The sequence below is a fragment of the Ursus arctos genome, unplaced genomic scaffold, assembly GCF_023065955.2.
Source record: "Ursus arctos isolate Adak ecotype North America unplaced genomic scaffold, UrsArc2.0 scaffold_16, whole genome shotgun sequence".
Classification (NCBI taxonomy): domain Eukaryota; kingdom Metazoa; phylum Chordata; class Mammalia; order Carnivora; family Ursidae; genus Ursus; species Ursus arctos.
The window spans coordinates 23,351,652-23,376,229 of NW_026622830.1; the positions used below are offsets into that span (position 1 = coordinate 23,351,652).

Consider the following 24,578-nt stretch of genomic DNA (forward strand, 5'->3'; position numbering starts at 1 on the left):
CACAGTCTCCCTTACAATCTAAGGGAGACTCATGCTAAGTTTCCAAGGTATGGGGAGCTCCCTACTGACATTCAAGGTCAAGGTCCCCCAGTTCCCTACCAGCCCTGCCAGAGGACACATTCCTAGGATTGCTCCCAGATCATCTCAGCATTATGATAAGGAAGCAAAGAAGCACATCAAGAACTTCCTGGGCAGGAAGAGGGAGCCAATTTGAGCCCAGAGGAAAGCACAGCAGTACCAGACTCACCTGAACATCCGGGCAAGGCCTCTTAATGGGGGGGGATTGGCTGGGAGAGTCACCTGTGCCCAGTTCTGCCCGCCCCAGGTGCTTGACCACAATGCAGCATCTCACTTGGAAACCCCTAGAGGAAGGAAAAACCTGAAGTGGTAGGCTGGTTGGCTCAAAAGAGAATTTGGCAGGACCCACCCGTGTCCATCTAAGATAGAGGGGACACAGGGAATCTGGTACTGGGGAAAAGCCCAGTTGACCCAGAGCAGTAGCCCACCAGCCAAACACACTTACTTCTCCCGACACTTGTCCAGGGCCTCGTCAGCCAGCTCCTTGAGGTTCACAAGCTTTTCCCCCCTGTAGAAGGCATCTTCGGGGAGCAATAGACATTCCAGGCCTTAGGAAGGCACCATACTCCTAGCCCCTTATCCCTAGTGAGCACAATGTTCATGGAGCCCTTCCTAAGGTAGGCCTCTTTACTCTGGCTCTTCCAATTGATTTGAGCTGACAGAGGGTCAGGTGAGGTGGAATCAGGAGTAAGGGTAGGCAGTCCCTACCCTCTATGCTGAGCAGCCTCAAATACCAACTAGCTGATTAGAGAACAAAACTTCGGGTGTGGCGGTTCTGGAAAAGGGGTGAGAGAATCAGTCACCTGTAGTGATAAGAAGGCTGCAACTGGAATCCAGGATCCGTTCACATAGAGACTCTGCAGAGAAGCCTGCAAACTAGGGAAAGGAAGAAAGACTGAGGAAGAAGAGGACCTAGGAATTTACTAAACAAGGAAAGGAGACCCTCATAAAACCCTCAGGGTTTCTAACCTATGGTCCTAGAAAAAACTGGGTAACCGATATTGAACTTATGACACAAACATTCTAAACTCCTTAGTTTGGTTCTTACGATCCTCCATCATCCAGGCCCAACCTACTTCTCCAGAGCCCCACCCGCCACTAGGTCTCTTTTTCCAGTCCAAATTCCTACCACAATGGAGTGCAGAGCCCCAAGGCGGGCACATGCCAGCATGGCCACCACAAGCTCCGGTATCATGGGCATGTAGATGGCCACTCGGTCACCCTTCTGAATGCCTGCAAATAAAGGACACAGATCATGGACCATGTACCCTTCCTGCTGCTACTTGCTCTTTCTCATTCAGCCATTGCCCGCCCCCCACAGCTGACCTTTTCTGTTCCCCTATTACCACATTCCTTCCATTCCTTGTCGACTTCCCCCAAGTCCTCAGATACCGCAGGGCAGGACCCTCCAGTCCCCTTCTTATAAACCTGATACTCACCCTGTTTTTGGAGAACATTGCTGCATCGACACACTTGGACCAGTAGCTCACGATATGTGATCTGGGTGGTCTCCTCTGGTTCGTTGCCCTCCCTGAAATACATCAGAAAAAATCAGTCATTAGGGAATATAACCTCTTCCCCAAAACAAAAAATAGGAACAGTCATAATAGCCATTCAGGAACACCAAGGCTCCTCATGAATGTCCTGTGAGGGTGAGCTGTCTGCCATCACACCTTGAACTGACTGGTCAGATACTCTGGCCTTTTAAAGTATACTTTATACACAAGCTGTCTGTCACTGGAAAATGCAGTGTCCATCTGTGAGCCTCATTTAGGTTGGTAAAATGGGATGATGGTCCCTTCTCTTCCATCATAGGGATGTATTAAGGAGAAATGATATCAGAGATGTGATTCTTCCTAAGCACGGTGTCAAGACTGCCATTGGTGTTATTCAAAGTGGGTCTCCAGATCACTTATTCCCAAGGGAACTTATTAAAATGTAGATTCCTGAGCCCCAACTTAGACCTACTGAATCAGAATCTGCCTCTTTATTACAAGCTGGTATAAAGATTCAGTTGGTGATTTTTTTTTAAGATTTGTTTATCTATTTTAGAGAGAGAGAGAGAGAGAGAAAGAATATGAGCAGGAGGGGTAGAGGGAGAGAGAATCTCAAGCAGATTCTGTGCTTAGTGTGGAGCCAATGCCAGGCTTGACCTCATGACCCCGAGATCACGACCTGAGCCGAAACCAAGAGTCAGATGCTCAACTGACTGCACCACCCAGGCGCCCCTCAGTTGGTGATTCTGATACACATTTAAAGTTTCAGGGGCGACTGGGTCGCTCAGTCTGTTAAGCATCCAACTCTTGATTTCGGCTCAGGTCATAATCTCCGGGTTGTGAGACTGAGCCCCATGTTGGGCTCTGTGCTGGGCACAGAGTCTGCCTAAGATTCTCTCTTTCCCTCTCCCCGTCTCTAAAAAGAAAAAAAAAAGTTTCAGAATCACTACACTTTATCATTTATCATCTGATTTCTGTCTACCTCCTCAGCCTTGCCTCCCACACCTTTCTAGGCTTCAGCCTCGTTTCCTTCACATTTGCTTACTCAACAACTACTATATGTGCTATATACATATATAGAAATAAGGCACTGATGAACAAGACAAGCAAGATCCCTGACAACATGGAGCTTATATTCCAATGACAGTGCAAAAAGTATACAAGTAACAAATACAGCCAAGATACTTTCAGATGATAAGCATTATGAAGGATATAAAGAATGATATAATGAGTGACTAATTGGAAATACTTTTTTAAAAAGACATCTTAAGGAACTTTCACGATGGTATGTGAAGATTTAATGACCCCCAGTGATTTTTTTCAATTTTATGATTTTTTTGAATAATACATATATACAAATGGTACCACAAAAAAGATATGTAATGAGAAGTGTCCCTCCCACCCCTACTCCCAAGTCATCCTGCCAATTGGCAGCCTCTATTTGTACTATGTTGTGTAACTTTCTAGAAATAGTCAATATGCAGACAAGACCACTTCTAATAGGTGGGAGGGTGCAGAGCAACTGAACTAATATGGAGTGACCAAGACAATCACTTTGGAAGAAGACTACACTGTTAGCATCTTTCATAAGATCCCTCAGATATCATTGAAAATGGAAATTTAAAAACTAAATTTAAAAAATTGAATTTTAATACTGTTCAGAAGAGAGATAAGCACTCACAGTCCCCAACCAAGCCTGGATGGGAAGAGGTAGGAAAGAGCTGTTTTAACCATGGGACAGGCCTATTATAGAAGCACATATATGTATTTATGTTTACATATTCTTGTTTTTTCTGTACATATAATGGTATACAATATACACTATTCTGTATAGTGTTTTTTTAATTGAGTATAACATACATCCAATAAACTACATGAATCTTTTTTTTTAAAGATTTTATTTATTTATTTATTTATTTGACAGAGATAGAGACAGCCAGCGAGAGAGGGAACACAAGCAGGGGGAGTTGGAGAGGAAGAAGCAGGCTCATAGCAGAGGAGCCTGATGTGGGGCTCGATCCCATAATGCTGGGATCTACGCCCTAAGCCGAAGGCAGATGCTTAACCGCTGTGCCACCCAGGCGCCCCAAACTACATGAATCTTAAGTATAGAGCTCAATCATCCTGCTTTTTAAAAACTTTAACAATATACTTTGATATAATTCCCCATCAAGACCTACAGTGCTGTTTGATTTTCCTTGTCATCTGCATAATGTTCCACAGTTTGTATGTGCCATAGTTTATCTAACAAATAAATGCTTCAATGAATATCTTTATTCAAATGTCATTTTACTCACTTGCAAATATATCTATAGGATGAATTATTAGAAATGAAATTGTTGGGTCAAAGGATATGTGCATTTTAAATATTAATAAACAATTAGAGGACAACTACTTTAAATAATGGTCAGAGAAGGCTTCCGCCTGGGGAGGTGATACTTGAGCTAAAAGACCCGAGTAATAAGAAGTAGTCAACCATATGAATTCTTGAGAAGGGTATCCTGGGCAGAGAGAACATCGAAATTTGGAAAGGCAATGAGGCAGTAAAGAGCTTGGCCTATTCAAAGAACAGTAGGAAGCCAGCATGGCTGGAGCATAGTGAACAAGAAGAAGGATAAGAATGAGACTTACGCAGCAGCCAGATCACATAGGGCCTTGTAGTAATGGTAGGAAGTTTGAATTTTATTCTGAGTGGGTTCCTCCTGGCTTCCTACACACAAAAGCTGACCTCCATACTTTTGATCATGCCATTGCCCCTGCTCAGAACACCTTCCCCTCTCCTTCTGGCATAAGTACCACATAGACCTCCCTAAATACTGCAGGCCATTGCTCTCCCTCTCTTTCCTTACTACCCAGAGTACTCAAGAAAGAGGTAACTAAAACCCAGAGAGATGTAGTAGCTTGGCCAAGGTCAAACGATAAGTGGTAGAGCCAAGAATAGATCCTCAGGTCTTCTCATTTCAAGGCACAACTTTTTTGCCTCGTAGTGTGAAGGACAGGGACTAGCAGGGAAAACAGGCCTTGGAGGTTACACAGAAGAATATCAGCCTCTTTCCAGCTCCTGGCTTGATGAGTCAGTTACTATCCTTTCCTTGGCATAGCCCTCCTAGGGCTAAGAGTAGCCAAGCACAGAGAGCTCTCTAAAGTGAGAAGGAACACAGAGAGAGGAAGTTGGCAAATGGCCCTGAATGCCAGAGGCAAAAAGCCATTTTCTTAACTGGCCCACTGATGAGTGCCACAGAAACTTCAGAACATCTCATTATGGCTAAATGCCGACATATACCACATACCCATGCACACATATCCCGCATGTGTACCACATACCACCTCACCTGTGTGTACTTGCATGCATAAAATCACATATACTAATATGCAAAACATCGTACACATAAAAGCTGCCCATTTGTACACAGAGGCACAAATACGGAGAAATATATGGACCCAGGACTCAAACATGGGCCTATCTACAAGTACATGCACCACACTTATGTACCCATCTACGTGCACAGCCTGCCCTTCTGAAACACTAGCAAATCATTGTTTTATTTGCTTCACATAACTTTCCATTATTTGAAATTATCTCGTATATTTTACTTGCTTATATATTACCTGTGTCTTTTATTGGAATATAAGCTCCATGGTAACAGAGGATTTGTCTGTCTTGTTCATTACTACATCCCTAGAACCTAGAATAGAGCCTGGTACATAGAAGCTACACAGGACAGATAAGCACAAACCTATACAAGAACTGCTTACTTGAGCCTACTTCTAGTTACACACACATACACACACACACCCCTCAGTGTACATTCCTCTCCCAGGCTCTGGGCTCAAGTTATGCATTATTGATATAGGCACCTTACTCCTTCCAGTGTCTTCTTTCTTTGACATACACACCAGGCTGGGGCCCCTGGCTCATTAGGAGGAGGAGGTGAACAGAATACTGGCCTACTGCAAGCTCCCAAGCCCTCTAGGATGTTAAGAATTTTTTTTAAAAGATTTTATTTATTTATTTGACAGAGATAGAGACAGCCAGCGAGAGAGGGAACACAAGCAGGGGGAGTGGGAGAGGAAGAAGCAGGCTCATAGCGGAGGAGCCTGATGTGGGGCTCGATCCCAGAATGCCGGGATCACGCCCTGAGCCGAAGGCAGACACTTAACGACTGCGCCACCCAGGCACCCCAAGAATTTTTTTTAAAGAAAGATTTTATTTATTTATTTGCCAGAGAGAAAGCGCACACAAGAGAGCGAGAGTACAAGAAGGGGGGGCAGAAGGGGGAGCAGAAGGGGGAGCAGCAGGCAGAGGGAGAAGCAGGCTACCCGTTGAGCAAGGAGCCCAATGCGGGACTCAATTCCAGGACCCTGGGATCATGACCTGAGCTGAAGGCAGATGCTTAATTGACTGAGCCATCCAGGTGCCCTGGATGGATGTTAAGAATTTTTAAAAGAACATTCAGTTTAGTCTCCTAACTCCAAAGAGATCCAAAGAGGACATTTAAGGTGCTCAAGGTCACATGATTGGTTGTGGCACAGAAGATCTCACTTTCCTTGTGATCTATTGGTACTACCTTTTTTACATTTATTGGGGCTTTATATTTCCCATCACACCTTGGGTTCTTAGAGGGTGGGGATCACGTCCTCTTCCTCTCGATCTCCTCCACGCTCAGCTGGCACAATAAGTACTTAAGGTTCATGGTTGAATCATAGAAAACCTGATAATTGATTAATGACAGGGAAGACTGGAACTCCCTCTTTATATGAGGGACATTCACTGTATTGGAGATTTTAGTTCCCTAGATTAGCAGAGGAGTAAGGCACAGGATAGGAGGAAAGAGCTGGGGGAAAATTAGGTGGAAAAAGTTAGGTTCTTCACAGAAACAGAGGGCAGGATCTAACCTGGTAGGTTAGGCCTTCTAGAGGAGAAAAACCCAGATGAGAAAAGGAGTCAAACCTATTGTGAGAGGACACACTAAACTGAGCTGTTTGGCCTGGAGAAGAGAAGATACTGAAATACATGATAGTAAGTCTCACTATCTGTATCTTTTTGCTTCTACAGGTTCAGGCCACCTTCATCTCTTGCCTGGATGACCACAAAGGCCCCAAACTGGTCTCCCATTTCACTCTTACCCTCTTCCAATCCATACATCATCTGGAATAATCTATTAAAAACATAAACCAGGTTATATTACCTCCTGTTTAAAATCCTTTAGTGGCTTTCATTGCATGTAGAAGAAAATCCAAACTTCTATGCCTTGTATCTTCTCCAACTCATCTTGTGCCATTGTCCCATTTTGCTCAATAGACTCCAAACACATTATGAGCCTTCCTACTAATACAATATGTTCTTCCCCTGGTTTTTCAAACGGTTTGTTCTATGTCATGCTTCAGATCACTCTAAGTAGCATCAGCCCTTCCTATTATTCTTCATCACAACACTGTTTATTTTTTTCATGGCATTTTTCTCAAGCTATAATTGTATTATTATTTATTTTTCTAATTGTCCATCTCTCCTACTAGACTATAAGTTTCCTGAAAGCACAGACCCAATTGGTCTTGTTCACTACTGAATCCCCAGTGCCTTGCAAAGAAATTTGTATATAGTCAGTGCTCAGTAAATATTTGCTGAATAAATGAATGAACCTGAAGGATTATTATGGGAAAGAAGCAGACTAGTGTTACATAACTATAAATGGAAGAGGTGGGTCAATTGGGAGATTTCAATATAAGGAAAGCCTTTCTAACCGTCAGAACTGTCCAATGATAGAAGGTATTCCTTTAGGAGCTTCCTAACTCTGGAGATATATAGAATCTGGGATTTGCAGGGATACTAAAGAGCAGACTCCAAGACATGGCTGGGAACAACCAAGCAAGGCCAATGTGTCTCAAAGCATGGTCACACAGTGTTAATAATGCAAATTCCAAGGCCCTGCCCCATATAGCTGCTGTATAGAATAGTACAGATTGGGCCAGGGAAACCCTACCTACTAATCATTCTTCAGGGAGTGGGGGCCTTCGAATTCTCATTTTATGAGCAACCCATGTGATTCATGTTTTCTGAAGTTTGAGATGACCTTTAAGGCTCTTTAAACTTTGAAATTCTTTGATTATGTAAAATTAAGAAAACATGTGAAATAATGTGTTCTATGATCCATAAAGCACTGCACAAGTGTGAGGCACTCAGATATAGGTATACCCTCAAGTCACTTTCCCTTTCACCAAGGGAAGAGGGAGTGGGAGCAACATAACTTTACCAATTAGCAGGCTAATGTTCCCTCTGGGTACTCCTGCCCTAGTCACAGTGAAGAGGGAGAAGGGCTGGAGGAGGAGGTGAGAGGAGGCAGACCTCAAAGACTGAATCATAAATCACTTAGAATGCCAGAGGAGGACAAGGCTTTCAATGTCCACCATCCTTACTTACAGATGAGAAACCTAATACACAAATGGGAAGTGATGGCCTCAAGGTTACTTAGCACATTAGTAGCCCCATTATTCTAAAGCAGTGCTATCCAACATAGTAGCCACAAGTCACATATAGCTATCGAACATTTGAAATATGGCAGAACTAAATGCTTAATTTTATTTAATTTTAATTATTTTAAATATTAATAGTCACCTGTGTCTAGTTATAGTATTTAAATGTCTCGTTTAGGCATTCTCCTAAATGACGTGGCCTCCAAAACGAGGATTTTTTTTTTTCCAAAGCCAGAATTAGCATTAGGAAGAAAATCAAAGTGCAGGTGTCCTGAGAACTGTAGGGCTGAAGTCCACCAAGGATGGATTTTTAGCATACCTGTAATCACCCAAGAGAATTGAAAACATATACTCCTACAAAAGCTTGTACACAAATGTTCATAACAGCATTATTCATGATATTAAAAAGAGAAAACAATCCAGATATCCATCAACTGAAGAATGGATAAATAAAATGTGGTATATCTATACAATGTAATATTATTTATCTAGGACAAAAAGGAATGAAGTACTAAGTCAGTTAGAGAAAGACAATTATCATATGATCTCACTGATATGTGGAATTTGAGAGACAAGGCAGAGGATCATAGGGGAAGAGAGGAAAAAATGAAACAAGACGAAACCAGAGAGGGAGAGAAACCATAAGAGACTCTTAATCTCAGGAAACAAACTGAGGGTTGTTGGAGTGGAAAGGGGTGGGAGGGATGGGGTGGTTGGGTGATGGGACACTGGGGAGGGTATGTGTTGTGGTGAGCACTGTGTATTGAGTAAGACTGATGAATCACAGACCTATACGCCTGAAACAAATAATACATTATATGTTAATAATAATTTTAAAAAGTAAAATTAATTAATTATTTTTAAAAAGGAATAAGTTACTGATACATGCTACAACACTTGTGAACCTTTAAAACATTATGGTAAGTAAAAGAAGCTAGAAAAAAAGGCCACATGTTGTATGATTCCATTTATATGAAATGTCCAGAATAGTCAGAGCCATAGAGACAGAAAATAGATTAGCGGTTGCCCAGGGCTACAGAGGGAACATTTGGAGGAAAATGAGGAGTGACTGCTAATGAATATGGGGTTTCTTTTCAGAGTGGTGAAAATGTTCTAAAATTGGTTGTGATGGGGGTGCCTGGGTGGCTCAGTTGGTTGGGCGTCTGCCTTTGGCTCAGGTCATGATCCCAGGATCCTGGGATCAAGCCCCCAATTGGGCTCTCTGCTCAGTGGGAGCCTGCTTCTCCCTCCCCCTGCTGTTCTCCCTGCTTGTACTCTCTCTCTGTGTCAAATAAATAAAGAAAACCTTTAAAAAATAAATAATATTAAATTAAAAATAAAATAGGTTGTGATGATGATTGCACAACTCTGTGAATATAACAAAAATCACTGACTTGTACACTTTAAATGGGTAAGTTGCATGGTGTGAATTATATCTCAAATTTTAAAATTTTGTGATTTTGATTAGCATTGCAATAACATACAGAATAATTTGGAAAAACAGACATCTTTACAAATCTTCCTTTCCGGAAAGTTTGTCTCTTAGCACTATTCATTCATTCATTCATTCATTCATTCATTCTGTCTCTTTCTATTTGCCTAAAGACTTGGCACTTATTTATTTTAACGTTATAGTCATATGTATACATCTGTTTCCTTCACTGGACTGTAAGTTCCTTAAAGGCAGACATCTTTTTATCTTTTTCCTCCTCAGTGCTTAGCATAAAATTTGATACACATTGGGTAATTAATACATAATAGTGAAATAAATGGGAGAAAGAAAGAAAGAAAGAAAGAAAGAAAGAAAGAAAGAAAGAAAGAAGAGAGAGGAAGGAAGGAAGGAAGGAAGGAAGGAAGGAAGAAAGAAAGAAAGAAAGAAAGAAAGAAAGAAAGAAAGAAAGAAAGAAAGAAAGAAAGTAAGTTAGTTCTCTGCTCATGTGACCAGCCAGATCCAAGCTGATCAGGGTGAGGAAACATGGAAAGAAAGGGGATTACAGAGGATACAAACAAAGTAGATAGATGCTAGACAGGCAGGGGGAAATGGCAGACAGAAGGAGAAGAGTATAAAACTTATGGAATGGGATTTGGAGAAATATAAAGAAGTTTCTTGAGCCCCTATAATGGGCTCAGTTCTGGACTCTGCCATGGGAGAGCAGGGCAATAAGCCCCTGGAGTTGAGGTTCAGGTTATGGGACTTGTGCTTTGCAATCTAGGCTATTATTGCATCCTGTCCTCATGCCAGCTATTTTCAGGCTTTGATCCAGGAAACTTGTGCCTGTACCCCTTGGCCAAGGTGGCTTTGGTGCCAGTTAGATTCTGCAATTCTTCTCTGTTGACAAGGCAGACCTAGGTCAGCGTAGAAGGTAACCCTTTCCCACTGCTTACATAGCTACTTACAGGAGGGAAATCATATGCACGCGTTCCTTCCACACCGTGTCCCATGCTAGCCTTACCTAAAACAAGTGAATGAGGGCAGTCCTCTCAGATCCTTTATTACCACAGCATTTGGAATGTTGCCTAAAACAGAAATATGACTAGAGCAGAAAAGGAAAGTGGAAAGAACAGCCGAGGGGACTGTTTTATATGTACATTGAGTGTCTCAATTTTGACAAACGCAAAAATATTTATTACAATGGTTCTATGTTATTTAGGTAGATAGCATGGTTGAAATCATTAGTTTTCACGGGAGGGTACTCTATTCCTATGGGTGGTTGAGCAGGAAAAGTTTTAAGAGAGTAAGTGTCCAGATTCTCAACTTCCATATATAAACTTTCCTAACACTGATCTGTCTGTGTTGGTTCTCCTTTCTCACTTTCTCCTTCACAAACATACTTCTCCCACTCTATTTTTTTTAAAAAAATGGGGCGCCTGGGTGGTTCAGTCGGTTAGTGGCCTGCCTTCAGATCAGGTCATGATCCCAGGGTCCTAGGATTGAGCCCCGAGCCCCACCTCAGACTCCCTGCTCAGCAAGGAGTCCTCTTCCCCCTCTGCCCCTCCCCTGGCTTGTGCACGCGAGCGCTCTCTCCCTCTCTCTCTCAAATAAATAAATAAAATCCTTAAAAAATAAAAATAAAAGGGGCGCCTGGGTGGCACAGCGGTTGGGCGTCTGCCTTCGGCTCAGGGCGTGATCCCAGCGTTATGGGATCGAGCCCCGCATCGGGCTCCTCCACTGGGAGCCTGCTTCTTCCTCTCCCACTCCCCCTGCTTGTGTTCCCTCTCTCGCTGGCTGTCTCTATCTCTGTTGAATAAATAAATAAAATCTTTAAAAAAATAAAATAAAATAAAATAAAATAAAATAAAAATAAAAAAAATTTTAAATGCCTTCTCTCTTATTCCAAACATTATGCCTATACCATGCCAAGGTTAAACCAAACCAAACCAAACCAAAACAAAAACAAAAACAAAAAACACCCTCCAGAGTGCCAAAGGGACAATTTGAAAACTGTAACCTCAGACGGAAAAGCCCAAGAGAACAAATCAGAAAGCTTTTTTAAGAAATCAATACTGAAAGGAGTAATATCTTCATTTATCCAGGTGACAAACTCATGGTAACACTACATGCCTTATTTCTCTTAGAATTGTAATTCAGAAGTTAAACAGTTATCATATTTATTTTAATCGAAAAAGAAGCTGGGCATTTTCTAACAAAAGAAATCTCATTTGGCTGATTTGTTAGCAGTTTTCTATAGATTACATGAGCTAAATTTGTAATTCCAAGATTTCAAAAGAGATACATGAAATATATACATGTATACAATATAAAACACACTGGAAATTAGATTTTTTGGAATTATTATTTTTTAAAGATTATATTTATTTGAGAGAGAGAGCACACGTGCATGCACATGAGCTCAGAGGAGGGGCAGAGGGAGAGGGAGAAGCAAGCTTCCTGCTGGGCAAGGAGCCCGAGATGGGGCTTGATCCCAGGACCCTGGGATCTTGGCCAAAGCTAAAGGCAGATGCTTCACCAACTGAGCCACCCAGGCTCCCCAATTTTTTGCAATTATTTAATCTTATGATTAACTGTTTAAATGTGAACTTTAAAATGCATAAAGAGTTGTGTAATTTTTCAAAACTCTTTTAGGTATATAACTTTAAAAGTTTAAGACTGTTAATCTAAATAATTATTTTTCTGGGGCACCTGGGTAGCACAGTCAGTTAAGCATCCAACTCTTGGTTATGGCTCAGGTTGTGATCTCAAGGTGATGAGATAAAGCCCCATGTCAGACTCCACGGGCTCCTCACTCAGCGTGGAATCTGCTGAGAGTCTCTCTCCCTCTCCCTCTGCCCCTCCTGCTCATGCTCTCTCTCTCTAAAATCAAACAAACAAACAAACAAACAAATATTTCTCAAAGGTACCCTGCCACTGACCACCACATCTGAGGAGCTTATAAAAATATAAGTCAGAAGTCTTATCCTTTGGAGATTCTGATTTGATAGGCTGGTGGGGTTCAGGAATCTGGATTATTAACAAGATCCTCAGATAATTATTTGGAGTCACCAGACCTAGATTTATTGTTTACACCTAATTCAATGTATGAATTTACACAAATTTTCCCCTCTCTCTGAGCCTCAGTTTCCTTCTCCATAAAGTATTAGAGGGGAGGAGGGAGGAGGGAGAAGACTGGTATTAGCCTGGATAACTTCTAATATATCTTAGACTCCTTGATTCTCATTACTTCCTTTCAGAAGCAGGAGAATGGGCCCTAAAAGTCAGTTTCAGAGAAAAACGGTTTTAGTTACATAGGGGGCAGGGTGCAGGGGGGAGAGTAAACTTAGCTGAGGTAGAGACCAAATAGAAGTAAATAAAATAAAAGTAATAAAAGTAAGGGGCACATGGGTGGCTCAGGTCATGATCTCAGGGTCGTGGGATCAAGCCCCACATCGGGCTCTGCACTCAGCATGGAGTCTGTTGAGATCCCTTCTCTCTTTCCCTCTATCCCTCCCCCTGCTCATGCTTGCTCTCTCTCTGTGTGTCTCTCTCTCTTTCTCAGTCTAAAATAGGTAAATAAAATCTTTTTTTAAAAAGTAATAACACCTGACAAGCTTGTCTCACACGGTATTTGCATAGATCAAATAGGAATTCAGCTAATTCCTTACACGAGTATGGAATAAAACGACTTTAGAGGATAATCCTTTACCTGATCCTCACAGCTACTTTAGCAACAGGTAGAGCAGGTACAATTATTCCCATTTCAAAGATAAAAGAAATCCAGAGGAAGTGGCTTGCCAGGGCTACACAGTGGGGTTAAGGAAAATCTGTAACTTGGTCCCAGGTTTCTGACTTCCAGGTTAGTGTTTGTTCAACTACACCAATTCGGAGTGTACCTAAATGGACACAGAGAAGCCTCTTTCCTAAGAATCTCCAGGAACACTGTGAGAAGGAGTGAAGGAGGCTCTCATCCACTTTGAGCTTTAGCCCATGGTCAGGATCATGCATGCCACAATCTCTTCAATATCCTGAGAACTTCCTGAAAGACCCAAAACCTCTGGCAAGGAAGCCTGCATATGTCTACCTTCACAGTCCTTGGCAGTGCTCAAGTGTCACACAAGCACTTGTACAGTCATTTGCTCCTACAGACATGACCCCCATTCTGTGAAATAAGGCAAAATACATTGTCTCCAACATTTTCTTCCTAAATGAAATTCCAGCTCACAGACAAAAATCTTGCCCCACCCTCCCAGAATGTCAGCTCCATGAGGACAAGGACCAGATTTCTTTTGTTTATTGCTATGTCTAAGCACCTAATGCATGCCTGGCACATATCATAAATATCTGTAATTTTTTAAAAACCTGCTGCTAGAAGCTAGTAGACTGTCCATGGAACATAGCTATCCTTACGTAACAGCATATACAAAAATTAATTCAAAGTGAATCAAGGACCTAAATGTAAGACCTAAAACAATAACATTTTTAGAAGAAAACATAAGATAAAAATTTCATGACATTGGATTTGGCAATGATTTCTCAGATACGACACCAAAAACACAGGAAACAAAAAGAAAAATAGACATTGGACTTCATAAAAGTTCTAAAATTTTGTATATTAAAAAACACTATCCCCATAGTAAAAAGGCAACCCAAATCATGGAAGAAAATATTGGCAAATCATGTATCTCATAAGAGATTAATATCCAAAATATATAGATAACTCCTAAAGATCAACAACCAAAACAAAAAACAAACAAACAAAAAGCAAACAAAAAAACAACACGATTAAAAAATGGGCAAAGGACTTGAAAAGACATTTCCCCAAAGAAGACATACAATGACCAATAAGCACATGAATCATCACTAATCATTAGAGAAATGCCAATCAAAACTACAATGAGATAGCAGTATTAACAATTGAATGACGGCAATGCTCTCCGATCCTTAATTATCACAATCTCCCTAATGCCTAATGCATAAAGTTCATACTGTTCAGCCTTGTCCTGTGTTCCTCCAGGGTCTGGCCCAAACTTAGCTGATACATTCAGCCATGCTGTTCTTCTAGGCCCACTTTCAGCTCCAGCTGAAGCTCTCTCAGCCCCTGGGCAGGAATGCTGCAATGACAGGGAAATGAATGGACAGCACAAGAGCTCAGGAAAACTGGGTTTCAAGTCAAGCTTTGCTACTTCTCACAACATGAAATCTTTTACAAATTATTTCACTTCTCTGGGCCTTTGGTGCCTCAACTGTAAATGAGGGAAATATTTCAGTAAATGGGCTTTCTAGATATAGGTTTTTTAATTCATTCTGGCTGACAGCAAGAAAGAGGGCTGGAAAGTGAGAATTGGAAAAAGCTTCACAAAGAAGATGGCATTTCAGATGGTTATGAAAGAATAAGCAGGATTTAGACTGGCTCAGATAAGGAACAGACCAATTCAGGGAGAAGGGAACAGCATTAATTAGCTTAGATACAGAAGCGGAAAAGCACAGGCCAGTCCAGAGGCCAATACCAATTCTAAATAATATTTTCATCTACCGGTGGTGTTTTTTCATAAAGCTATATTTATTTGATAGAAAGCACTATATTTTGTTCTATATGTTCTGCCTATTCTCATGCAATTAAATTATCTTTATTCTTAAAGTGATAGTGATATAAGCTGATATTTACAGTTTCAAAAAAAATTCTTACCTCATAAAATTTTAAATTGCAAACTTTGGGAGGTCCCTGCTGAAATATTTGTGAAATTTTTAAAAATCTCAATCATTTGGTATAAAATAAAACAGCGACCAATTCAGTTTAGACCTTAAGCTACATTTTGTGGGCTGTAAGATCGAAAAGATAGAATATTGAAGTCCTGAAAGTCAAATAAAGACGATTCTGGATTAAAGACCCTTATCTTTCCCTCGTCCAGCACCTGGATACAGGTGAATCACTGCAGTAAGGTGTTAACCTTCAAACAGAGATGCGCAGAGTCAAGTTAACCCTCTAGACCTCACATTTATTTGTTCCAGAGCCCATACTTGCTAATCAGCTTCACCTCTTGGTTGAGGGGATTTCCTGAAGGGTCTCCATGGAGTCACATAGGTTTTATGACAAACCCAGGTCCTGACCACTGCTGGGTTGGCTCTACTCTCCCATCTGTACCTAAGCACAGACCCAGTGACTGAGAAAGAGCTGTACTTGCAACTTTTCTATAAATTTAGGTATGCTTCAAAACTTTAAAGATTGATAATATAGACTAGGGAGGGATCATCTATTGAACCCCAAATGTTTAGTTTAAATTTTATTCTGTAAAGAAAAGCCAAAAAGGCCACTAGATTAAAGGCCCCTCCTCCACCTCAAAACTTTTTAGCTACTAAAAAGCCATGAAGGAATGGAAATGATCTTTGCCAGAATGACCACCTGACAATTGGTGCCTACTGCTTATCATATCATAAATGAAATGGAATGAGAGGTTAGTCCTTACTTTCATAAGCTTAAAATCCTTTAATTAGAGAGATCCAAACCACCCACTATCTAAGGCCAGTCTTGGGGGACAGTGATCAAGGAAAGCAAGAAAATACACGTGTAGGAAAACACCAAAGGAATGCAAAAAGAATTAAGTGTGGTCAATCATCACACATTTCCTAGAAATGGTGGATTTTGAGCTAAGTTTGAGGGAAGAGTGAGAAAAGAGACTAAGGGTTCATGAGAGGAAAGAAGGGCATTTCGGAAAGGATAGAAAAGTCATGTGGCTGCCAGTCTTGAATCTCTACCTAACAACGCCCTTGGACATGTGTGATATGTATGAGTATTAGCACCACTGCACAGTAATAAATCTTTCCAGTATGTTTTCTCATCTTTTTAAAAAATATTTATTTGAGAGAGACAGAGATAGAGAGAGCACAAGCAGGAAGGAGGTGGAGAAGCAGACTCCCCACTGAGCAGGGAGCCCGACACAGGGCTTGATCTCAGGATCCTGGGATCATGACCCAGGCTGAAGGCAGACGCTTAACAGACTGAGCCACCCCGGCACCCCTGTTTTCTCATCTTTTATCTCAGCTAATCCTTATGGCAATTTTTTGAGATATGCAGGACAAGATTTGCTATCCCATTTGAAAGGTCTGGAAACTGAGGCTCAGAAGGGTATCATAACTTGCCAAAGGTCACAAAGCAATGGTTAGGACCTCTGCCTGCAGATCCTCAGGCTAGGCTTTAAAAAAATTTTTTTAAATATATATGCTCAAGAGATTGACCTTTTGGGGCGCCTGGGTGGCTCAGTAGTTAAGCGTCTGCCTTCAGCTCAGGGAGTGATCCCAGCATTATGGGATCGAGCCCCACATCAGGCTCCTCCACTCGGAGCCTGCTTCTTCCTCTCGCACTCACCCTGCTTGTGTTCCCTCTCTCTGGCTGTCTCTCTTTCTGTCAAATAAATAAATAAAATCTCAAAAAAAAAAAAAAAAAGGAGATTGATCTTTTCAAAATGTCTGATATGTCATACTTCTAATTGAAATTCTTCATTGGCTACTTAGCACTTGTCAAAGCTGCAATTTTACATCTCTGTGTGTGAAATACAAATTCCTGATCCTCCCCAAAGTTTCTCCTCCCAGTTTTCTTTCTTCTCCAATTCAACTAATGAAAATTCCATTTTTCCAGATGCTCAGACAAAAAACCTTTGAAATATTCTTTTTTAAAAAAGATTTACTTATTTGAGAGAGTGAGAGCAGCAGAGGGAGAGAATCTCAAGCAGACTCCCCACTGAGCAGGGAGCTTGATGTGGGGCCATGATCCATGAGATCATGACCTGAGCTGAAACCAAGAGTCGGAGGCTTTACCAACCGAGCCACCCAGGCGCCCCAAAAAACCTTTGAGATATTCTTGACTCCATTCTCTTCTACCCCACATCAAGTTCATCAGCAAATCCTATTGGCTCTGCTTCAAAATATTCCAAAATCTGACCACTTTTCACAACCTCTACCCTTATCTCCATTTTTTATATTTTGCCTGAACTACTGCCTGTTTATTGTCCCTTTGCCTTTGCCCTATGCCCTCCATCCACTACTCTCAAGGTAGAATGCAGACTACATATAGTAGATATTCAGTAAAAAATTGTTTGATGAGTGGATACATGAGCACATCTCAGCTAAAGAAAGGATGTTATTTCTTTGAGGTTTGCCCCTTAATGTCTTTAGCCTTATAAATTACAAATTGCAGTCAACATTTCTAAAGCTAGCCCTAAATCCACAAAATAAACTGCTGGCCAAACAAGTGGCGAATTGAAGCCTGATTTGCCACAAGTGGCAAACTGTCAAAGAAGCAAAGGCTTTGTAAATAAGCATAGTGTCTACAACAGAGAATATAAGTGTTCTGTCCAGAACAAGTTACAACTGCTATGTGACTGGCCAAGTCACTTCCACTTTCTAAGCCTCAAGTTCCTCATCTGATAAGTATTGTAGTAAACCATACCCAGGTTCAAAAAAAAAAAAAAAAAAAAAAACCAAGGGAACAAACGTACAAGTACAGTATAAAGGAGACATAGTTTATTATTAGAATAAATAGAAAAATCTCAGGTATTACACGAGATTGTAAATTGGGTGGTAGAATATGGCTGTCAATGGGGCTAATGTAATCTTAGGTATGTAAAGGTAGAGCAAAGAATGGTAATAGTTCCCTGCCCAAGGCAGACCATAGCTAGAATACTTCGTTAGAGATAATGACCAACAGAGTATGTCCAGAGGAGACTGACATGGATGATGAGGGAGTTGTTCAGGAAACCACATCATATAAGGAATCTGGGAATGTGGACTCAGTATTACCTCATCCATAAAATAAGAACACTAGACCAGATTAGGGGTTTTCAAACTGAGGTTTACAAATCCCTAAATGTTCTACATACAGAGCTCATAGGGACCTCAGTGACAAGGTGAAGAAGCCAAAAGAATGTGGCTCTGGTCCTCCCATTCATGTTTCAACCAGATCAACTCTGCTCTTGCCTGTTTTAGGTATGGGGATCTTGGTAATAATGATAAAAATAGCTAACACACTGTTTGCCAAGCACTAAGCCCTTTACACAGATTATTCCAATTATTCCGCACAACAATCCATGTCATAGGAACTATTATTATTCCCATTTACAGATAGGAAAAGTGAGGTTTAAAGAGGTGAGGTGGGGTGTTTGGGTGGCTCAGTTGGTTGGGCGGCTGCCTTCGGCTCAGGTCATGATCCCAGGGTCCTGGGATAGAGTCCCGTGTTGGGCTCCCTGCACAGTGGGGAGTCTGCTTCTCCTTCTCCCTCTGCCCCTCCTCCTGCTCATGCTCTCTCTCTCTGTCTCAAATAAATAAATAAAATCTTTAAAAAATGAAAAATAAAGAGGGAGGCAACTTGCCCAACTAATAAGTATTAGAGTAAGGATCGAAATCCAGGCAGAGTCCAGAGCCTACTGTTGTTAATCACTATACATATAATTTTTATTTGAACAGAAGGATTCTAATGCCTTAAAAAATTGATAATTACTGAATTAGATGATCTTCAAGGCATCTTCTAGATTTAAATTTTTATAATTCCACATTCAGCCTAGCAAAGAGATATAATAACTGCCCTCAAATATCACAAAATAGTATTATTCTATGTAGCTCCATAAAATAGAATGAAAACCATAGGAAGAGGATTGAGTGGAGAGAAAGAAATAGGGAGGGAATATATCTAAGAACTTTGTAGCAGAGATGCCCAACAATGGGACAGAGAATGAGTGAACTCTGTGGTCTTGGTAGTATTCCATAATCAGAATGATCACACATGGGGATTGCTGGTGATGGAGATATTGGGGCTACAATTCCTGCTTTGTTTAGGAAGTAGACTAAATGACCTCAAAGGAGGGGCACACCTGGGTAACTCAGTCGGTTAAGCATCTGCCTTCAGCTGGGGTCATGATCCTGGAATCCCGGGATCTGAGCCTCATGTTGGTTCCCTGCTCAGGGGGGGAGTCTCCTCCCTCTCCCTCTGCCCCTCCCCACTTGTGTTCTCTCTCGCTCACTCTCTTTCTCAAATAAATAAAATCTTTAAAAAATAAAAAATAAATGACCTCAAAGGATCAGAACTGAGAATCTCAAACTCTCAGATAGAGGTTCAAGGTATCAGACACTGAGGATCATTATCAATGCCCAATTTCTCTCATACCAAATCCGAGAAAAGAAGGAAGGCCCATCCTCAGCTTCATGCCTTTTATACTTGCAGTTGTAAATGTGAGATTACCCTAAAGCATGCTCCCTCCTGACTCCTGCTACCTTCAAGGGACAGGAATTCACCATTGGGATCCTACCCTACCTCCAACCTCTCCCTGCTGCCCTGTCACTGCAGTTCCCTACGTTTGTGACAGTGATTCTAAAGATCAGTGCTAGAAGTAACTTTAACAAGTATCCTGTTCATCCCCTACAGTTTACAGGTGGTAAAAAGCCCAGAGAAGGGCATTATCTAAAGCCATTCTCCTCATTATTTACTAAACACACTGGTATAAGAAGTCAGGGCCAAACACAAACTCAAGAAAGTTGACAGGAGCTCAGAACACTGAATCAGGCTTCAAGACAGTCTGCATTTATTATATATTTACAATCACATATGTTAGCATATATAATATTAATCTATAACAAACTATATTATTATGCATTTATTATTCATATCCCACCTACTTCTAAAAAGTGACCAGTAACTTGGACAACACAGCCTACTTGTCTCATTTTCACCACAGGGAGGAATTCTTTAAGGCATCAAGGGTCATGAAACCAAGGGAGAAGTGAAAGAAACAGATTAGAGATCCACCTTAAACATGAATTCCTCCAGCCCTCCTCTGCAATCTGCCCACCAGATTCACCGAGAAAGACTGTTCCCAGCAACAGTTATTTCCCCACATACCTCCACTAGCATAAAGTGTATGCTACCAGCACTAGTACTGCCCCCAGGCAAGGGGAGCAGACTCTCTACCTCAGCCCTTTCACCCCCAACCTTCTAAAATCCTGCCTTTATTTCACCATTTCAAACAGAAGCCCAGCCCACCTACTGAGTCACCATAAAGTCCCTATAGGTTGCATCAGACAGTCTAAAAACCACTTCCTCTTCAGAAACAATCATAGGCTTCTGAACTATAAGAGTCGGAAGAAGAACCTTGCAGAGTATCTGTAGTTAATCCTCTACCACTCCCAAAAAGGGAAGGTCTAGAGAAGGGAAGAGATGGTCTGAGGCAATCTACTTTCTCAAGTGAGTGTTTTTCCATACCGTGTATACATATTTTTTTATTATGTTATGTTAGTCACCATATAGTACATCATTAGTTTTTGATGTAGTGTTCCATGATTCATTGTTTGCGTATAACACCCAGTGCTCATTGTAATATGTGCCCTCCTTAATACCCATCATTGGGCTAACCCATCCCCCCACCCCCCTCCCCGCTGAAACCCTCCATTTGTTTCCCGGAGTCCATAGTCTCTCATGGTTCATCTCCCCCTCTGATTTCCCCCTTCATTCTTCCCTTTCTTCTCCTAATGTCCTCCATGCTATTCCTTATGTTCCACATGTAAGGGAAGCCATATGATAATTTTCTTTCTCTGCTTGACTTATTTCACTTAGCATAATCCCCTCCAGTTCCATCCACGTTGATGCAAATGGTGGGTATTCATCCTTTCTGATGGCTGAGTAATATTCCATTGTATATATGGACCACATCTTTATCCATTCATCTGTTGAAGGACATCTCGGCTCCTTCCAGTTTGGCTATTGTGGACATTGCTGCTATGAACAGTTGGGTGCACATGCCCCTTCTTTTCACTACATCTGTATCTTTGGTGTAAATATCTAGTACTGCAATTGCTGGGTCATAGGGTAGCTGTATTCTTAACATCTTGAGGAACCTCCATACTGTTTTCTAGAGTGGCTGTACCAGCTTGCATTCCCACCAACAGTGTAAGAGGGTTCCCCTTTCTCCACATCCTCGCCAACATTTGTTGTTTCCTGTCTTGTTAATTTTTGCCATTCTAACTGGTGTAAGGTGGTATCTCATACCATGTATATTTTAATTAGTAAATACACTATTGTGAAACCAGCAAAGACATAAATGGAGGACAAAAAGGTCCTTTCCTTCCCATATCACTGAAAGGAACTCCAGGACATGGACCTAGGTAATTAACAGAGTCCTTGGATATGAATGCTAGGACAGTACAATCTAGGGTCTGGCTTTCCATATCACCTTGACAATCTTCTCCCTGTCAGAACATGGGCTTATCTCACCTTTCTACCTTCTCAAATACACATACACATACCTCCCAGGGATCTGGAGAATTCTAAATATCACACTCTGGAATTCATACTTGGGAGAACACAGGGATTCCGAGAGCAGAGTTTCTGTACAAAGGTCACTCCTAAAGTCACCTGCCTCTCAGAAGCTCTGGTTTCTAAGGATTAATAATAGCCAGAGGCTATAGGGCAATGATTTAGCTGAGGATGAGAGGTGAGATGGCACACAGATGATGATAGTCAGAGGCAACTGAAAAAAAAAAACAGTGGAAGGAATGGACTATACTAATTTTCTTGGGTCTTGGAGACTGGGGTCCTCTCCTGGAATAACCTAGGGATTTAGCAGTTAGTATAAACTGCCAGAATAATAGCCGTCAACCACTCTCTGCCCTCTTTCCGCACAAACCCTTTAATTAATCCTCCAAATCTTCTACTGTCCCCCAGTGTCTCTTCAACTAGCCAGTCCCCACTCCTTGAACTACCCCTAACATCCCTATCTCTCCCTGAATGTCTACTCCAGTAAGTTTGTCACTGACCGCCTTCTCACACATGTACACATTAAGCCCCTACTAACACGTCTACGGCCACACTAGGAGGAAGAAAGTACAAGAGAGGTTGAAACCAGTTGTTTAGAGGGCAGATTCAGCTTTTGGATCAGATGAGCATGTACCTTTGAAAAAGGTAAAATGTTATACAGACTAGAGGGACTGTTGACTCTTCTGTCCCAACTTTCTGTTTCTCTACCATCTACATATGCAGTTACCTAAGTTGGTTTTTTTCCTCCAAATTACTTTAAAATTTCATCTTTCCATTCTATTCCCACCAGCAGTAACCCAGTTCAGGCACCTCTACCCTGAATAATAAACTCCCAGCAATCTGGCTTCACACTCCCATTTCCATATGTATCCATATTAATCTTTTTAAACCCAGTTATGACCACATCATTCCCCTTCATATACTCCTTTCATAGGTCTCCAAAAAATAGTCAAGATCTTCCATTCCTGGACCTTACCCACTGTTGAAGACAACCTTGACTCCTCTTGGTTTCACTCCCCACATCCAATCCAAGTCAGTAGATTTCACGGGCTCTTCACTCAAAATAGATCCAGATTTTGACCACTTCTAACCACCTTCAAGATACTTCTATGGTCTAAATCACCCACATTGCTCATCTGATTTCTATAATAGCTTCCTAATTGGCCACTCTGCTTCTACTCTTGTCTTCTGTCTATTCTCAACACAAAAGACAGAAAGATTCTAAATATACATCAAATGGTTATCACTTTTGTGCTCAAGATTGTCCAGTGGTTCCCTATTTCACTATAAATAAACCCCAAAAGCCTATAGTGTCTTTCAAGGTTCTACACGATCTAGTGTCCTGCTCACCTCATTCCTAATACTCTCTTTTTCTCTAGTTCACACTGCTTCAGCTACACTAACTTCCAGCTGGTCTTCAACCAAACAGCAGCACACTCCTACCTCAGGGCTTTTGCACTTGCTCTTCCATGTACTTGGAATATTTCTCCTTCCCAACCCAACTATCTGCATGGCACACTCCATTTACTTCCTAAATGTCTGCTCAAATGTCAACTTTATCAGACAGTTATTCCCTTATCAACCCCCACTCTTTGTTGTCATTCCCTTTTCCTTTATGCCACTCTGTAGTTTTCGATAGCACTTATCACTACCTGTCATGTATTTATTGGCTTGTTTGTTTATTGTCTCTCTCCTGAAGCTGAAATAGAACCTCCATGAAGGCATGGATATTGTCCAGAATAGTTCCTGATATGTAGCAAGTTCACAAAAAGTATTTATTGAATGAATAAATTGTTCCCTATATGAACTCTTAACTCCAGACAAATTTGGTCTTCTCACTGTCCCAATATAATAGTAATGATGGCGAATATTTTTTGAATGTTTTCAATGTGCCAGGAATTGGACACATCAGTTTGTTATACTATTCAATCAATAACTCCATGAGATGGAAACTTTTATCCACATTTTACAGTTGAGACTCAAAGAGATTAAATAATTTGTACAAAATCATACAGCTATTTAGTGGCAGAAACAGGACTCAGGTTAGTCTGACACCAAAACTTATTCTCCTAATTTTTATCATACTGCCTCCCTACATGCTTTCTCCCTTCTATGAACTATTTGTGTAAGTGGCTCTTTGCAATTTGGCCCATAATTGCTTTCCAGCTGATTTATATAGGCCCATTTGGTGTTCCAAACAGAATGTCAATTCCATGAGACCAAGATCTGGGCCATTAACATGTGATAATACATTTTATCTTATATTTGTAGGCAAATGAACTTAAAATTAATTTAAATTAATTTGACTAATATGACAAATTTCTCTTTTCAGCTGTCAGAGCCTAGTGTTGGACAACGAGAATAATGAAGTAGGATCATATGGCGAAAAGAATAGCTGACTAGGAGTGAGGCTATCTGGAGACTGGTCTCAGCTCTCCTGTCTCCAAGCACGTATATAACCCTTAAGCCAATCACTTAGCCATCCTTGTCTTTATCCATCTGTAAAGAGAATTGACCTAGATGGAATCTAAATGGTCACGTCAAGTTCTAAAAATACTATGATTCCATGAACATCTACAATGTGTCAAGCCAAAAGTAAAAGGCCAGATTCTTCCTTAATATGGATCTAAAAGCACTATTTCCTCTATGCATTATTTCAGAACATGCCCCAAAACAAGCAATGAGCTATAAATGTGGTTTGCTAATGCCACTAGAGCTATATAAATGACATATTTAGGTTGAAAAGAAAGTCATACTGTGGCACCATAAGAAGTATATCAATTGGAGGAAATCATGAAAAAGA

At 41.0% G+C, this 24,578-nt stretch overlaps 2 protein-coding genes across 4 annotated transcripts in view; one reads left to right on the forward strand and one right to left on the reverse strand.

The window, feature by feature from the left end:
* The window catches only part of GSS (glutathione synthetase), a 46,299-nt gene extending 39,536 nt beyond the window's left edge, over window positions 1-6,763 (forward strand). Inside the window, exon 13 of one of the 2 annotated variants that reach the window (XM_057312572.1) lies at window positions 6,631-6,763. In XM_057312572.1, the coding sequence (XP_057168555.1) occupies window positions 6,631-6,748 (118 nt within the window). In that variant the 3' untranslated portion in view covers window positions 6,749-6,763. The remainder of the gene's footprint in view (window positions 1-6,630) is intronic. The other variant, XM_057312573.1, reaches the window with a different exon arrangement.
* ACSS2 (acyl-CoA synthetase short chain family member 2) overlaps window positions 1-24,578 on the reverse strand; it is a 46,100-nt gene that overhangs the window by 12,011 nt on the left and 9,511 nt on the right. For both annotated transcript variants that reach the window (XM_026503350.4, XM_026503349.4), the window contains exons 3-7: window positions 1,518-1,609; window positions 1,208-1,311; window positions 882-954; window positions 524-599; window positions 248-362 (exon numbers count right to left, since the gene is read on the reverse strand). In XM_026503350.4, the coding sequence (XP_026359135.1) occupies window positions 248-362; window positions 524-599; window positions 882-954; window positions 1,208-1,311; window positions 1,518-1,609 (460 nt within the window). The remainder of the gene's footprint in view (window positions 1-247; window positions 363-523; window positions 600-881; window positions 955-1,207; window positions 1,312-1,517; window positions 1,610-24,578) is intronic.